Source organism: Erythrolamprus reginae, unplaced genomic scaffold, assembly GCF_031021105.1.
Source record: "Erythrolamprus reginae isolate rEryReg1 unplaced genomic scaffold, rEryReg1.hap1 H_27, whole genome shotgun sequence".
Classification (NCBI taxonomy): Eukaryota; Metazoa; Chordata; class Lepidosauria; order Squamata; family Dipsadidae; genus Erythrolamprus; species Erythrolamprus reginae.
This window is the reverse complement of record NW_027248481.1, coordinates 388,542-403,856: the sequence shown is the minus strand read 5'-3', so window position 1 is coordinate 403,856 and position 15,315 is coordinate 388,542. Positions and strand designations below refer to the sequence as shown.

At 41.1% G+C, this 15,315-nt stretch overlaps 1 protein-coding gene across 2 annotated transcripts in view; it reads right to left on the bottom strand.

The window, feature by feature from the left end:
* The window catches only part of LOC139155531 (interleukin-17 receptor C-like), a 44,996-nt gene that overhangs the window by 26,084 nt on the left and 3,597 nt on the right, over positions 1-15,315 (bottom strand). For both annotated transcript variants that reach the window (XM_070730701.1, XM_070730702.1), the window contains exons 2-7: positions 11,435-11,453; positions 8,866-9,027; positions 7,150-7,218; positions 6,947-7,059; positions 493-610; positions 346-390 (exon numbers count right to left, since the gene is read on the bottom strand). In XM_070730701.1, the coding sequence (XP_070586802.1) occupies positions 346-390; positions 493-610; positions 6,947-7,059; positions 7,150-7,218; positions 8,866-9,027; positions 11,435-11,453 (526 nt within the window). The remainder of the gene's footprint in view (positions 1-345; positions 391-492; positions 611-6,946; positions 7,060-7,149; positions 7,219-8,865; positions 9,028-11,434; positions 11,454-15,315) is intronic.

Here is a 15,315-nt window from a genome sequence, read left to right as displayed (position 1 = left end):
TACGGAGAGGGGTGGCATACAAATCTAATTAATAATAATAATAATAATAATAATAATAATAATAATCTGACCCGATCCTAAAAGGAGATCTAAATTAGGAAAGCCTCTAGCATGTATCATGTGTAGTAATCATATATCAGAGGGAATCCGAATGAAATATTTAGTGGTTTGAATCACACAATACAGTCATAATACAACACAATACAGTTGTTCTAGCTTGTAAGTTATGGCTGATGGTTTAAATTGTGATTTGAAGCCTTGTTTACTCCTGGATGTTCTGGCTATAAGGGGAAAAAAAGTGGTTTTTTTATGCTACGAAAAGGAATTCTTGGAGCTGCAGCATACCTTGACACAGGTGAATGGCATCTGTGGCTTTGGGCCAGGTACAATCTATGAACAGAACACAGCAGAGACATGCAATGGGTGAGGAGGTTCAGGCTGATTTTATCAAATGGATTTATTGCTCCATTTATAATCTCTGGAGAAACTCACCTGGTCCATGGTGCGTGATCTGTAACATGCCAGCAGAATGATAGCGAGGCCACAGGAAGACTGTGAGATGCAGCTCTCCACTGAGAGCTACTGGGAAGCAGTTGTATTGCAGAGACCACTAGAAAGGAAGAGGGGGGGGGGATCAAAGAGCTTTTCTCATTCAAACTGAATTGAATTGAATAACCTTTATTGTTATTTTTATGTACAGTGGTACCTCTACCTACAAACGCCTCTACTTACGAACTTTTCTAGATAAGAACTAGGTGTTCAAGACTTATTTGCCTCTTCTCAAGAACTATTTTCCACTTACAAACCCGAACCTCCAAAACTGTAACCAGAAAAGGCGGGGAGAAGCCTCCGTGGGGACTCTCTAGGAATCTCCTGGGAGGAAACAGGGCCGGAAAAGGCGGGGAGAAGCCTCCGTGGGGCCTCTCTAGGAATCTCCTGGGAGGAAACAGGGCCGGAAAAGGCGGGGAGAAGACTCCGTGGGGACTCTCTAGGAATCTCCTGGGAGGAAACAGGGCCGGAAAAGGCGGGGAGAAGCCTCCGTGGGGCCTCTCTAGGAATCTCCTAGGAGGAAACAGGGCCTCCACCCTCCCTGTGGTTTCCCCAATTGCACACATTATTTGCTTTTACATTGATTCCTTTGGGAAAAATTGCTTCTTCTTACAAACTTTTCTACTTAAGAACCTGGTCATGGAACGAATTAAATTAGTAAGTAGAGGTACCACTGTATACTCTACACAGAGTTTGGTTCGGACTGGTTCGCCCGAACTGGTAGCGACTTACTGGTGACATCACAATAGTGTTAACAAATCAGATCGGTCAGTGTCGGTCCATGGGTGCCACCATCATCATCATCGTCATCATTATTATGAGTATTAAAAGTGGTGACTATTATTATAATAATAACCAGTATTATTATTATTATTATTATTATTATTATTAATTTCCCCCGCTGAGCATGCATAAAAGCCAAGTTCCAGCACTCTGCATGTGCTTGCCATCTCTTTTTTTTTGGCTTTTTTTTGTTTCCTTCACGGATTTTTCATTACTGCGCATAAGTGGATACACAAAGCACATGTGCGCCCACATGGCACGGTCACTTGGCACAAGAGGGAGCAGAGTGGCAGCGAGGTAAGTTGGAGCTCAGCCCTGACTGTACACAATGGTACACATTAAAATGAAACTCTGATCTATGCTTATAGGCTTAGTATTAGTATTAGTATTAGTATAAGTATAAGTATTAGTATTAGTATTAGTATTACTGGATTTTTTTTTAATTTTGGGGGGATTTTTTGAGGGGGGGAGATTTGTTTTCTGATTTTTTTTCTTCTGCACATGTGCAGAAGCTAAGCTTTCAGCACTGTGTATGCGCCGCCATCTTGTTTTTGGCTTTTGGAGGGGATTTTTGGCATTGCGCAAGTGCAAAACATGTGTACACCTATAGGTGCTGGCCACTCAGCGCAGGAGGAAGCGAACCAGGTAAGTTAGAACCCACCCCTGATTTAGCCACAAAGCTGCATGGATGCAACTGACAGGTAAAATAAGGAGAGGAAAAGGCCCTGTGCCTAGATATATTTGCTTTGTGTTAAATTTAAATATGGTTTCCTTGTAGCCACCAGAATTTGGAAACCACGCCATATATGTCAGCTGATTTGATTTATTTATATTTCTATCCCACCTTTGTTACTTTACCAGTAAGGTAAGGTGGCAAACATATCCAGTACCTCTTCCTCCTATTGTCCCCACAACAAGAATCCTTTGTGATGGCTTGAGCTGAGAGAATGGGGACTAGCCCCAAATCACCCAAGCAGTCTTTCATAAATAATGCAGGACTAAATCTTCTGGTTTCTTCTTAACCATTTAACCCAGGGCCCCCCAAACTTGGCATAGCTGGCTAGAGAATTCTGGGAGTTGTGAAGTCCATAAAGTTTCCAGGTTTGAAAGCCTCTGATTGTGTGAACTCAGCTGATGGCAGTTGATTCACTAATTCTGCCTAATGTATTGCAAGAATGCTAGCCTGCATTCTTTGGAAGAAAGGTAAGATTACTATGTAAATAAAACAATCATAAGTTAATAGCTGCTGAGAGAAACGCAAACAAAGGTAAACGTAATTACCAGCATGCCTTGCTTGTCGGTTTTTCAAATAGATCAGGATAGCCTGAGTCTGGACAAGGCCGGTCTTTTTAACCTACCTAATTCAGTTTGTGTACAATTATAATGACCAAATAGTGCACAAAACAAAGTACACAGAATAAGCACATATGCATATTAGTATACTCATGGAATCCATTTTTTAAGGGACAAAGGACTCCATGGCAACATGGGTAGGTTGTTATTGGTAGGGAACTCCACCTGGGATTAAAAAAAACATACGCTGGCTGGGGAAGTCTTGGGGCTGAAGTCAACGTATCTTCAGTTACCAAGGCTGCTTCACAGTGGTGGCGTTCAAACATTTTTGCTAATGGGTGGGTTTTTTGGGGGGGGGCTGTCAGGATATAAACCTGAAGTAATATTCTGCCTTCTGCCGCATGAATCCCAGCGACCAATTAGGTCCCACAGAGTGGGCCTTCTCCGGGTCCCATCAACTAAACCAGTGTTTTTCAACCAGTGTGCCGAGGCACACTAGTGTGCCGCGAGACATGGTCAGGCGTGCCACGAAGAAGGAAGCTCAGGTTCCAATCTCGCAACTTTTTGCTGAGAGAAAGAGAGAGGAGAGAGAGAAGAGAGAGAGAGAAAGCAAGAGTGAGAGAGAAAGAAGGCAAGAGAGAGAGAGAGAGAGAAAATGAGAGGAAGGGGGAAAGAGCAACAGAAATGAGCGAAAAAGGGAGGGAAAAAAGAGAAATGAGAAAATGATTGAGGCAGAGAATGAGAGGAAAGAGAGAGAAACAAAAGAGAGAGAGAAGTGACTCTTGATTTAAAGCATATGATAAAAAAGCACCCAAAGAATAAGAGAGAAAAAAACCTCAGCCCTCACTTAATTTTGGAAATGGTTCAAGAGTGTGTATACACACACACACACACAAGGGGGGAGGAGACAGGGATGGAAAAAGAGAGGAGAGTGTCTTAGATTGTCATTTTGGTTGGTGGTGTGCCCCAGGATTTTGTAAATGTAAAAAATGTGCCGCGGCTCAAAAAAGGTTAAAAATCACTGAACTAAACAATGTCGTTTGGCGGACCCAGGAGAAGAGCCTTCTCTGTGGCGGCCCCGGCCCTCTGGAACCAACTCCCCCCAGAGATCAGAATTGCCCCCACCCTCCTTGCCTTTCGTAAGCTCCTTAAAACCAACCTCTGCCATCAGGCATGGGGGAACTGAGATATTCTTTCTCCCTAGGCCTCTACAATTTATGCATGGTATGTTTGTGTGTATGTTTGGTTTTATAAATAAGGGTTTTTTAGTTGTTTTAGTATTGGATTGTTACATGCTGTTTTTATCACTGTTGTTAACTGCCCCGAGTCCAAGGAGAGGGGCGGCATACAAATCCAATCAATCAATCAATCAATCAATCAATAAATAAATAAATAAATAAAACAAGTACAGTAGAAATGAAGTGAATGCTGAGTCAAGGTGCTTCAGCATAAGGATGCAATCTCTTTTATGATCTGATTGGTCAGTACATGCATGTAATGTAATACACCTTTTGTGTGGGTGTGGTCTGGTTTGATGGTTTGATTTAGTGATTTAGCATAGTGTGGTCTAACAGTGGCTGGTTGGTTGGCAGTTTGTTCTGTAAATAGTTACTTTTTGATACTACTGAAGAAGTAAAAGAGCCCTCTGAGGAAAAATACTGCTGTCATGTTTTTACTGAGAAAACAACCTCGTGCTTGGTATTTGCCATTTTCCAATGCAAATTCAAAGTAACTCTGACAGGGACATGTGACTGAGTGGGTGTGGCCAACTTGATATCACTTGTGCCCACGCCCACAGGAAATGGTAGGAATTTTTTTTGGAATTTGGTATAATCCTTGGCAGTTTCTTCTCTGGTAATTTTGAACTGCTAACAAGAGCTTACAAAACATTTGTCAAACCATTCCTAGAATACAGCTCGCCTGTATGGAACCCACATTGCATATCTGACATCAACACAATTGAGAGAGTCCAGAAATATTTCATAAGAAGAGTCCTTCATTCCTCTTCTCACAACAAAATACCTTACTCCACCAGAATTGAAATTCTTAGTTTAGACAACTTATAACTCCGTCGTCTCCGTTCCGACTTAATTATAGTTCATAAAATCATATACCAAAATGTCCTATCTGTTAACGACTACTTCACCTTCAACCGCAACAACACACGAGCACGAAATTGTTTTAAACTAAATGTCAACCGCTCCAAACTTGACTGCAAAAAATACGGCTTCAGCAACAGAGTAATCAACGCCTGGAATGCACTACCAGATTCTGTGGTTTCTACTCCTAACCCTAAAAGCTTTAAACTTAGACTATCTACAATTGATCTCTCCTTTCTAAGAGGTCTGTAAGAGGCGTACATAAGCGCACCATTGTGCCTACCGTCCCTGTCCGATTGTCTACTTTTTATCATTACTTATCTAACGTTTAATATGTACAAATTATCACCCTATAATTGTTTGATAAATAAACAAATAAACAAATAAACAAACAAACAAATAAATAAATAAAAATAAATACATTTCCACCTATCTACCCCCACCCTCCCTTCAACGGTCACCAACTGGCTGGTGTGCGTGCCCACAAAGAGGGCTCTGTATGCCTTTTCTGACACGCATGTCATAGGTTCGCCATCACAGGCCTAGGTCCAGTACAAGACACCCTTCCAGAGAAGGGCTGGGAATAAATATAATAATAAATAACTAGGTCAGTGATGATGAGTGTATGATAGGACTGTCAAAAGAGACACACCCTCATGTTTTGGGTGACATGCTAAATTCACCAACTCCCAACAACAATTACTTTTGAAAGCCAAACTCCAAAAATGAATTTGCTTCACTCATATTTCTTTGTCTTTTTTTGTAACTATTTGATGCTTTTTTATAAAATAGATGACAGCATTCATGACTGGACTACATTTTTTCAAAGAATAAATAAACATGTTATTTTATTTAATTTATTCGACTTCTATGCCGCCCATTCCCATAGGACTCAGGGTGGCTTACAACAATAAAAACAGTAGTACAATAATAGTGATGGGCAAACCGAACCCGCACAATTCGGGTCCGTACCGAATTTTGCGGTGTTCGGTATGCCGAACACGAACCCGAATTTTTTTCAAACTTTGGGCAAAATTCGGGGTCGTATTCGGTGTTCAGAGCTTTGAGGTCACTGGCAGATTGCTAAGGATGCCAAGGATATCACTTCCTGGATTCCATGTTTATTTTTACGTGAAAGGACCTCCCTTTGCTTGCAGCACTGCTGCAGTGTCCTTTTTCGTAAAAGTAACAATGTTTATTTTTACGTGAAGACCTCCCTTTGAAGGAGCTGGGGAATCCCTTCCATGAAGAGATTCCGGGGGCGGAGTTTTGACGTCACCGGCAGGTTGCTAAGGACGCCAAGGTGATCACTTCCTGGATTCCATGGAATCCAGGAAGTGATCACCTTGGTGTCCTTAGCAACCTGCCAGTGACATCAAAGCTCCACCCCCGGAATCTATTTGTGGGAGGGATTCCCCGTTCAGGTTCGAGTTCGGGTTTGGTTTGGGTTTGGCCGAATTTTGCGTAAAGTTCGTCTGAACTTGCCGAACCCAAACACCGTTGGGTTCGCCCATCACTATACAATAATAAAAAGAAGTCGAACAGCAACAGTAGATTTAAAACTCCATTATAACCCTAACAAACCCATTATAAAAACCCTTAAACCAATCTAACAAACATACATATCAGTCAAACATAATTCAGGCACGTCAGATGTTAAAGTTCACGGCCCCCGGGCCTGTCGGCAAAGCCAGATCTTAACAACTTTTCGAAAGGCCAGTAGAGTGGGAGCAGAGCGAACATGGGGGAGGGGAGTTGATTCCATAGAGCTGGGGCAGCAACAGAAAAGGCCCTACCTGCGGTCCCGCCAACCTACATTGTTTAGTCGATGGGACCCAGAGAAGGCTGATTCTGTGTGATCTAATAGGCCTCTGGGAAGTCTACGGAGAGGGGCGGCATACAAATCTAATAAATAATAATAATAATAATAATAATAATAATAATAATAATAATAATAATGTGGCAGGAGACGGTCCTGTAAATAGTCAGGCCCTAAGCCATGTGGGGTTTTATAGGCAATAACCAACATCTTGAATTGTGTTATTTACAAACAATTGTAAATAATTGTTTGGCTTTTGTGGTGGGAGGCAAAAATGACAGCAGAGTTAAGTTCAAGGGCTTTCTGACCTTTTAATACACCTAGCCCCAAAGGCTCATCATCACTGAACTAGATCTTCCTACCTCCAAGAAAGGGGATGCCTCTAGGAATCTGTGGGTCTTACCAAGGAATTATTGTTCTGACTTTCCCAGTCGTAGGGAAGCCAAACCTCCACTTCAACACATCGAGAAGAAGAATATGTCTTGGCCATGAGCAAAATGTGTGTTCGTGGGATTTCTGGAGATAGAAAGAGAGCAGGGTCAAAAGCAAAATAAGGACCGTTTCCATCCGGTAACAAGGAGCTGCAGTCAAGGAGGACCTACTCACTCTTATGGTGTCCTTTGGGCTTCTCTGTGATGGCTCCTCCATCTTGCTTTGCGCCCAATGCAGGTGGATCTGAAAAGAAACAAAAGGAATGAAGCCTTGCCTATTGGAATGCATCTATTTTGCCAAAGATAACAGGTGGTGAAACCACAGGCTCAGCCACCCTTGGGTGCAGCAGTCCAAATGTTTAGAGAAGCTTATACTATCTGTGTAATGAGTTATCATACAGATGTTATAAATCAAAGATTGCAAAGACATCTATCTATCTATCTATCTATCTATCTATCTATCTATCTATCTATCTATCTATCTACCTACCTACCTACCTACCTACCTATCGTCTATCTATCTATCTATCTATCTATCTATCTATCTATCGTCTATCTATCCATCCATCCATCCATCCATCCATTCATCAAGTCTGTCTGTCTGTCTGTCTGTCTGTCTGTCTGTCTGTCTGTCTGTCTATCTATCTATCTATCTATCTTTGTCTGTCTATCTTAGTCTGTCTGTCTGTCTGTCTGTCTGTCTGTCTGTCTGTCTGTCTGTCTGTCTGTCTGTCTGTCTGTCTGTCTATCTATCTATCTATCTATCTATCTATCTATCTATTTGGATTTATATGCCACCCAACTCCCAAAGAACTCTGGGTGGTTCACAACCTAAAAATAAAACACACAATGTAACATTAAGACCTCTTAAAAACAATTTAAACCAACAATTAAAAACAAAACAGTTTAAAAAATCATGCCTGTCACAAATGGCCAGATCCTGATTAGTGTACCACCAGATCAAAGGCCCCAGACCTCCTGGAAAAGCCAGGTCTTTATGGCTTTCTGAAAGGCCAGTAGAGTTGGCGTAGTCCGGATCTCAGGAGGCAGCTGGTTCCAAAGTGTCAGAGCAGCCACAGAGAAGGCCCTCCCTCATGGGCCTGCCAGCCAACACTGTTTAGCTGACGGGACCCAGAGAAGACCAACTCTGTGGGCCCTTATCAGTCGCTAGGAGGTATGCGGTAGAAGGCGGTCTCGAAGATAGTCTGGTCCTAAGCCATGTAGGGCTTTAAAGGTAATGACCAACACCTTGAATTGCACCCGGAGACCAATCGGGAGCCAGTGCAGTCCACAGAGAATTGGTGTGATGTGGGTGAACCTAGATGCACCCTCAACAGTTCACGTGGTTGTATTCTGGACCAGCTATAATCTTCGAACACTCTTCAGGAGTATCCCCATGTGGAGTGTGTTGCAATAATCTAACCATGATGTGATAAAGGCATGGGTTACTGTGAGAAGAGCCTCCCGATTCAAGTATGATCACAATTGGTTCACTAGGCGAACCTGTGCAAAGGTTCCCCTAGCCACAGCTGTCAGATGTTGGCCTAATCCTAATCTAATTATTATTATTATTTGCATATTACATAGGGCTAAAAGAATGCAAAATGCAGAACAAAAGATTTATAGTTAGCTAGCAATTATTTCCTTTTTCTTTTTGAAAGACACTAAATGCCTGTCACTTTGTTCCTCTGATGGCTGGTAGGACGTTGTAGCAGATAATTTTGTCTACTACACTTTATTTATTTATTAATCAGATTTGTATGCCGCCCCTCTCTGCAGACTCGGGGCGGCTCACAGCAATAATAATACAATGTAAACAAATCTAATATTTAAGTTAATTTAAACTTAGATCAGACTTCCAAGAACCAATGCTTGGGTCACCTCCCCTTACCTATCAATCCGAGAGTTAACGTCACTTGCACACAGGGAATGCAGCCTCCTTCCTCCGGGCACCAAAGAGTGTTCCTTGAGTTCATCTGAACCAGCCTTAGGATTGGATCTAGTTCTGGGTATGGTCTGGATTCACCACGTATACACAGAACATCCTTCTTTTCTGAAATCAAGGTGGGGATGGAGAGAGAAAGTGAATGGGGGCAATACAGGAAGCTCCCTCACCCAACCTAACAGACTGAAGCGGAATGGGACTTTTTGGTTCCTACCCTTGGCTGCACCACCTTTTCCACCAAGATTCCTCCTTGGGTGATTTAGCTCGGCTGACACCCACCCTCCACTCACTCATTTGCCCAGGCCAGTGGTCCAGGGCCCATCCATCCCATGTATTTTGGCACGGCTGAAGCAGGGTTCATCCTGGCTTTTCACTGCTCGGAGAGTTAGCCGCCAACCAATCGGCTAGCTGACACAGAAGTTGTGGTGCAATTGATTGCAGTGGTGGTGGGCTTAGGGGGCTAAGGGCTAAATCCAAATGGCTTTAGCAAAGCCAAACGCTTGTTAGGGGAAGGAAGGGGAAGAGTTGGACTACATGGACATGGTTGCAAGTTAATCATAATAATAATAACAACAGAGTTGGAAGGCACCTTGGAGGTCTTCTAGTCCAACCCCCTGCTTGGGCAGGAAACCCTGCACTACTTCAGACAAATGGTTATGCTACATCTTCTGAAAAAACTTCCAGTGTTGGAGCATTCGCAGCTTCTGGAGGCAAGCTGTTTCACTGTTTAATTTTTCTAACTGGCAGTAAAAGCGGAACAATTTAAAAATGCTTTAGATAGATAGATAGAATTTTTTATTGGCCAAGTGTGATTGGACACACAAGGAATTTGTCTTGGTGCATATGCTCTCAACGTACATAAAATAAAATATACATTTGTCAAGAATCATGTGGTACAACACTTAATGATTTAAAAGTTTCTTCTCTCTTTGATTAATTTGCACCCATTGCTACTTGTTCTACCCTCAGGTGCTTTGAAGAATAGGTTGATTCCTTCTTCTTTGTGGCAACTCCTGAGATATTGGAACACTGCTATCGTGTCTCCCCCTGGTCCTTCTTTTCATTAAATTAGACATACCCAGTTCCTGCAACTATTCTTTATATGTTTTAGCCTCCAGTCCCCTAATCATCTTTGTTGCTCTTCTCTGCACTCTTTTTAGAGTCTCAACATCCTTTTTACATCATGGTGTCCAAAACTGAATGCAGTATTCCAAGTGTGGCCTTACCAAGGCCTTATAAAGTGGTACTAACACTTCGCGCGATCTTGATTCTATCCCTCTGTTAATGCAGCCTAGAACTATGTTGGCATTTTTGGCAGCTGCTGCACACTGCTGGCTCATATTGAAATGGACTCCAAGATCCCTTTCACTGTTGAGGAAGGTATTACATAGACTCTACCTGTGCATTTTGTTTTTCTTGCCTAAATGTAGAAATTTTTCACCATTGAATTTCATTTTGTTTGATAGCACCCAATGCTCAAGTCTGTCAAGATCCTTCTGTATCTTGAGCCTATCTTAATGTTCCGCAGAAGAAGAGGGACATTCGCAAATGTTATACAAGTGGGTAGCAGTGGAAATGGACCCCAAGAATTTAAGAGGTGCTTCAAATGACTTTTTTCTCGTATGCCCACCCTCCCCCACCCTTTTTTCCTCTCATTCTCCGACATGGATTATTTGCACAAGGAGCCATTACATATTACTGGCATGAAATCACAAGATAAAATCTGTGTTCTCCCTTTGGGTATGCAAGTGTGCATGAGAGAAAGAGAAATTGCATGATCAACATAATAAAACGAAAGGCAACCATTCTTAAGAGCTTAATTAACCCTGTCTGACTTGTTTGTCCAGACAAGTCACGTGGGTTGCTATCGTGAACCCGAGGAACCACAAAAAACTGAGAAATCAGTTTTGGTCTCCTCAGCACCATGCCAGGTGTCATGGACCACAACTCTCTCCATTCTTAGCCAGCACGACTAAGATGAGGATTGTTGTCCACCGCAACTATAATGCACTAATTTGACAAAAAATGAACTTCTGCTGCACAAATCCCAGTGACCAGTTAGGTCACAATGTCGTTTGGCGGGACCCGGGGGAAGAGCCTTCTCTGTGGTGGCCCCGGCCCTTTGGAACCAACTCCCCCAGAGATTAGAATTGCCCCCACCCTCCTTGCCTTTCGTAAGCTTCTTAAAACCCACCTCTGCCATCAGGCATGGGGGAACTGAGATACAGTACTCTTTCCCCCTAGGCCTTTACAATTTACGCATGATATGTTTGTATGTATGTTTGGTTTTATAATAAGGGTTTTTTTAGTTGTTTAGTATTGGATTGTTACATGCTGTTTTTATCACTGTTGTTTGCCGCCCTGAGTCTGCCGAGAAGGGCGGCATACAAACAAATCCAATCAATCAATCAACCAACCAACCAACCAACCAACCAACCAACCAACCAACCAACCAACAAACAAACAAACAAACAAACAAACAAACAAACAAACAAACAAACAAACATATACTTACTTAGCTGACAGCCCAGGCCCTGCAGAAGGACAGAGAGGAAGGAAGTTCAATGACCGAGGTTTATACGGTATATTCAAAATAAACCCATTTTCCCAGCTCCCATTACACAACGTAGCCAGCCATGTTATGGTTAAAACAACAGCATCATTGGCTTTACTGATTTACTATCAAGGATCATAAAATGAGGAAAAGAATTGGATGCACTAGTCCAGTAGAGAGATTAATCCTTAAAACCCTCCAAAGTTTAGCTTGCCCGGGCTGAATCGAATGAAGCTTTGTCTTGGGTTCTATATAAAATACAGCCAATTTATTATAAATAACAAATTTTAAAATATACTGTTCAAAAAACACATCCTAGATATGAATGAATGAAGTATTCTCATTGAATATTCCATTTGCACAGCTGTTCCATTTGCACAACAGCACCTGAAATTGATTGTCAATCAGTGTTGCTTCCTAAGTGGACAGTTTGATTTCACCGAAGTTTGATTTATTTGGAGTTATATTCTGTTGTTTAAGTGTACCCTTTATTTTATTTTTTTGAGCAGTGTATTTTAATAAAGTATTCTGAGGCCGTATTGCTGGCTTTTCCATAACCACATGCAGTCCATGGGCTATTGGTCGGGTACACCTGCTCTCAAGCAATTTGTGTAAAGCAACATTTGAGTAAAATTTGGCAACATCCCATGCAATGTCTGTCAAAAACATTCTAGCACATTGCCAAATGAGCGAGGAGATGAAAATTTCTTAGTCTCTCTTGTAAAAACAGCCCATGATTTATAATGAATCCCAGCGGCCAGTTAGGTCCCACAGAGTGGGCCTTCTCCGGGTCCCGTCAACGAAACAATGCCACTTGGCGGGACCCAGAGGAAGAGCCTTCTCTGTGGCGGCCCCAACTTAAAACCCACCTCTGCCGCCAGGCATGGGGGAATTAAGACTTTTTCTCCCCCTAGGCCGTCACAACTGTATATATGGTATGCTTGTATGTATGTTTGGTTTTTATATATTAAGGGGTTTTAAATTTGCTTTTAGTATTGGATTTTATTGTACATTGTTTATGATTGTTGTTAGCCGCCCCGAGTTTTCGGAGAGGGGCGGCATATAAATCCAATAAAACTAAACTAAACTAAACTTCTTGTTGTGAGCCGCTCTGAGTCTTCGGAGAGGGGCGGCATACATATCTAATAAATAATAATTATTTATTATATATAATGATTAGATATAATAATAATTATTATTATTTATTAGATTTGTATGCCATCCCTCTCTGTAATAATAACAATAACAACAACAACAATAATAATAATAACCTAAATTCATTTAGTGACTGTTCAAAAAGTGTATAGTCAGAATTCAGGCGCTTGGAGACTAGCATATATTTATAACATTTGCAGCATCCCGGGGTCATGTGATCATTAAAATCAATCAGAATAGAGCTGGAAGGGACCTTAGAGGTCATCTAGCCAGGTGGCTGGCCAGTCTCTTCTTAGTAACCTCCAATAGTGAAGCCGCTACAACTTTCGAAGGCAAGCTGTTCCACTGGTTAATTGTCCTCATTGTTAGGAAGTTTCTCCTTAATTCCAGGTTGCTTCTCTCCTTGGTTAGTTTCCATCCATTGTTTCTTATCCTGCTAAGTCAATGAGGGAAACCAAATTCTCTTAACTACTGCATGATTCACCTAACAACTGCAGTGATTCATGCAACAACTGAAGTCTTTTTAAAGACTTCATTAAATGTCATAAAACTGGGATGACTCACTTAACAAAATGCATTGCCCAGAATAGAAATCCCGATTCCCAATTGAAACATAGAAACACAGAAGACTGACGGCAGAAAAAGACCTCGTGGTCCATCTAGTCTGCCCTTATACTATTTCCTGTATTTTATGTTAGGATGGATATATGTTTATCCCAGGCATGTTTAAATTCAGTTACTGTGGATTTATCAACCACGTCTGCTGGAAGTTTGTTGCAAGGATCTACTACTCTTTCAGTAAAATAATACAACCTCAATTTGGAAAATTGAGTAACCAGTCTTTCCTACTGGACAAAAGTACATTTATCCGAATGGAAGAATGGCATCTATTGTATTTGCCGTTATCCAATCCATTGGCTGACATGATGGGAGATTTGGAGAGCCCAGCTGAAAAATTCAAAGCATGACTTTGGTTACTGCGACTCAGCTGAATATAAGAGCACTTGGAATGAGTTTCAGATCTTTTTTTTATAACAATTGAGAGTTGAGTAAATATATTACTGGCTGTGCTGCAACATATGTTGAAATTCAGCAAGCGAGTACTTTTTAAAAAAATGTTTTAGTACTGGTAGTCCTCGATTTATAACCATTCATTTGGTGATGGTTCAAAGTTATGATGACACTGAAAAAAAGTGACTTAATCAACCCTCGCCTTACAACTCTGCAATGACGCACAACAATGAGATCTCTAATAACACATGGTGATGTAATATTGAGGGTGCTACCAATTCAACAATTCAGAAATGCCTCTTTTTTTCAGTTTATTCTGTTCCATTTCCCTCTCAATTTTGTATTTCCAGAAAGTGTTGCTTATGGAAGTCCTTCCCGTCTGCCTAAACAAAGTGTTTTCCTTAACTTTTTAAAACCTTGGGGTTTTTCTAAAATACTGATTGGCTCAGTCTTTGTAAACAGCAACGTCTCATGCGAAAAATGCCTTAGTCGTATCACAAATACTCACAACGATTTAACACAAATAAACTTCACTGAAGACAACATTGAAAAAGCACTACAAAGCCTAAATTCCTCTCTGTCAATCAAGCCTGATGGACTATGTGCATTCTTCCTAAAAAAGCTCTCCACAGCCATAGATGAACCACTAAGCATAATCTTTGAAAAATCTTACAGGACCAGTTTCCTACCAAACCTATGGTCACTAGCCATGGTCATCCCCATCTTTAAAAAAGGAGATCCAAGTCTAGTAGAAAGCTACAGACCAATATGATGTGTCACATGCAAAGTCATGGAATCAATCATAAACCAATCCATTACAACCTATTTTCAAACAAAAAATTCAATTTCAGGAAATAAAATATCCTGCAATCTACAACTACTACACTGCAAAAACATATGGAGCACAAAACGTGACCAGGGCAAATCAATAGATGCAATTTGCATAGACTTCTATAAAGCCTTCTACTCAGTGGTTCACAATAAACTACTTCTAAAACTGAAATCCTATGGCATCTCTGGACCCCTACATGACTGGATAACTGTGTTCCTATCAAACAGACAAATGGTCAAAATAGGCAGCGCCCTATCTAATCCTATTCCTGTTAATTGCGATGTATCCCAAGGCAGCCTATTAGGACCAACACTCTTCATACTCTGTATAAATGATCTTTGCTATCACATTACAAGCAACTGTGTTCTCTTCACCAATGATGTAAAACTCTTCAACACCACCGATAACACTACTACCCTCCAAAAAGATCTTGACTTGGTGTTGGAATGGTCAAACATCTGGCAACTCCAAATCTCAACCAAAAAATGCTCTGTCCTACACATTGGCAAAAAGAATCAGAACACCAAATAATAATAATAATAATAATAATAATAATAATAATAATAATAATAATTATTATTATTATTATTATTTATTAGATTTGTATGCTGCCTATCTCTGAGGACTCGGAGCGGCTGAATAAACAAGACATTGCAGATGACCCTCACTCTGTAAAAGACCTTGAAATACTCATATCAAATGACCTAAGTGCCAAAACCCACTGCAACAACATCGCCAAAACGGCTTCTAGAGTTGTTAACCTAATCTTACATAGCTTCTTCTCCAGTAATATCACACTACTAGCCAGAGCTTACAAAACCTTTGCCAGACCAATCCTTTGTCA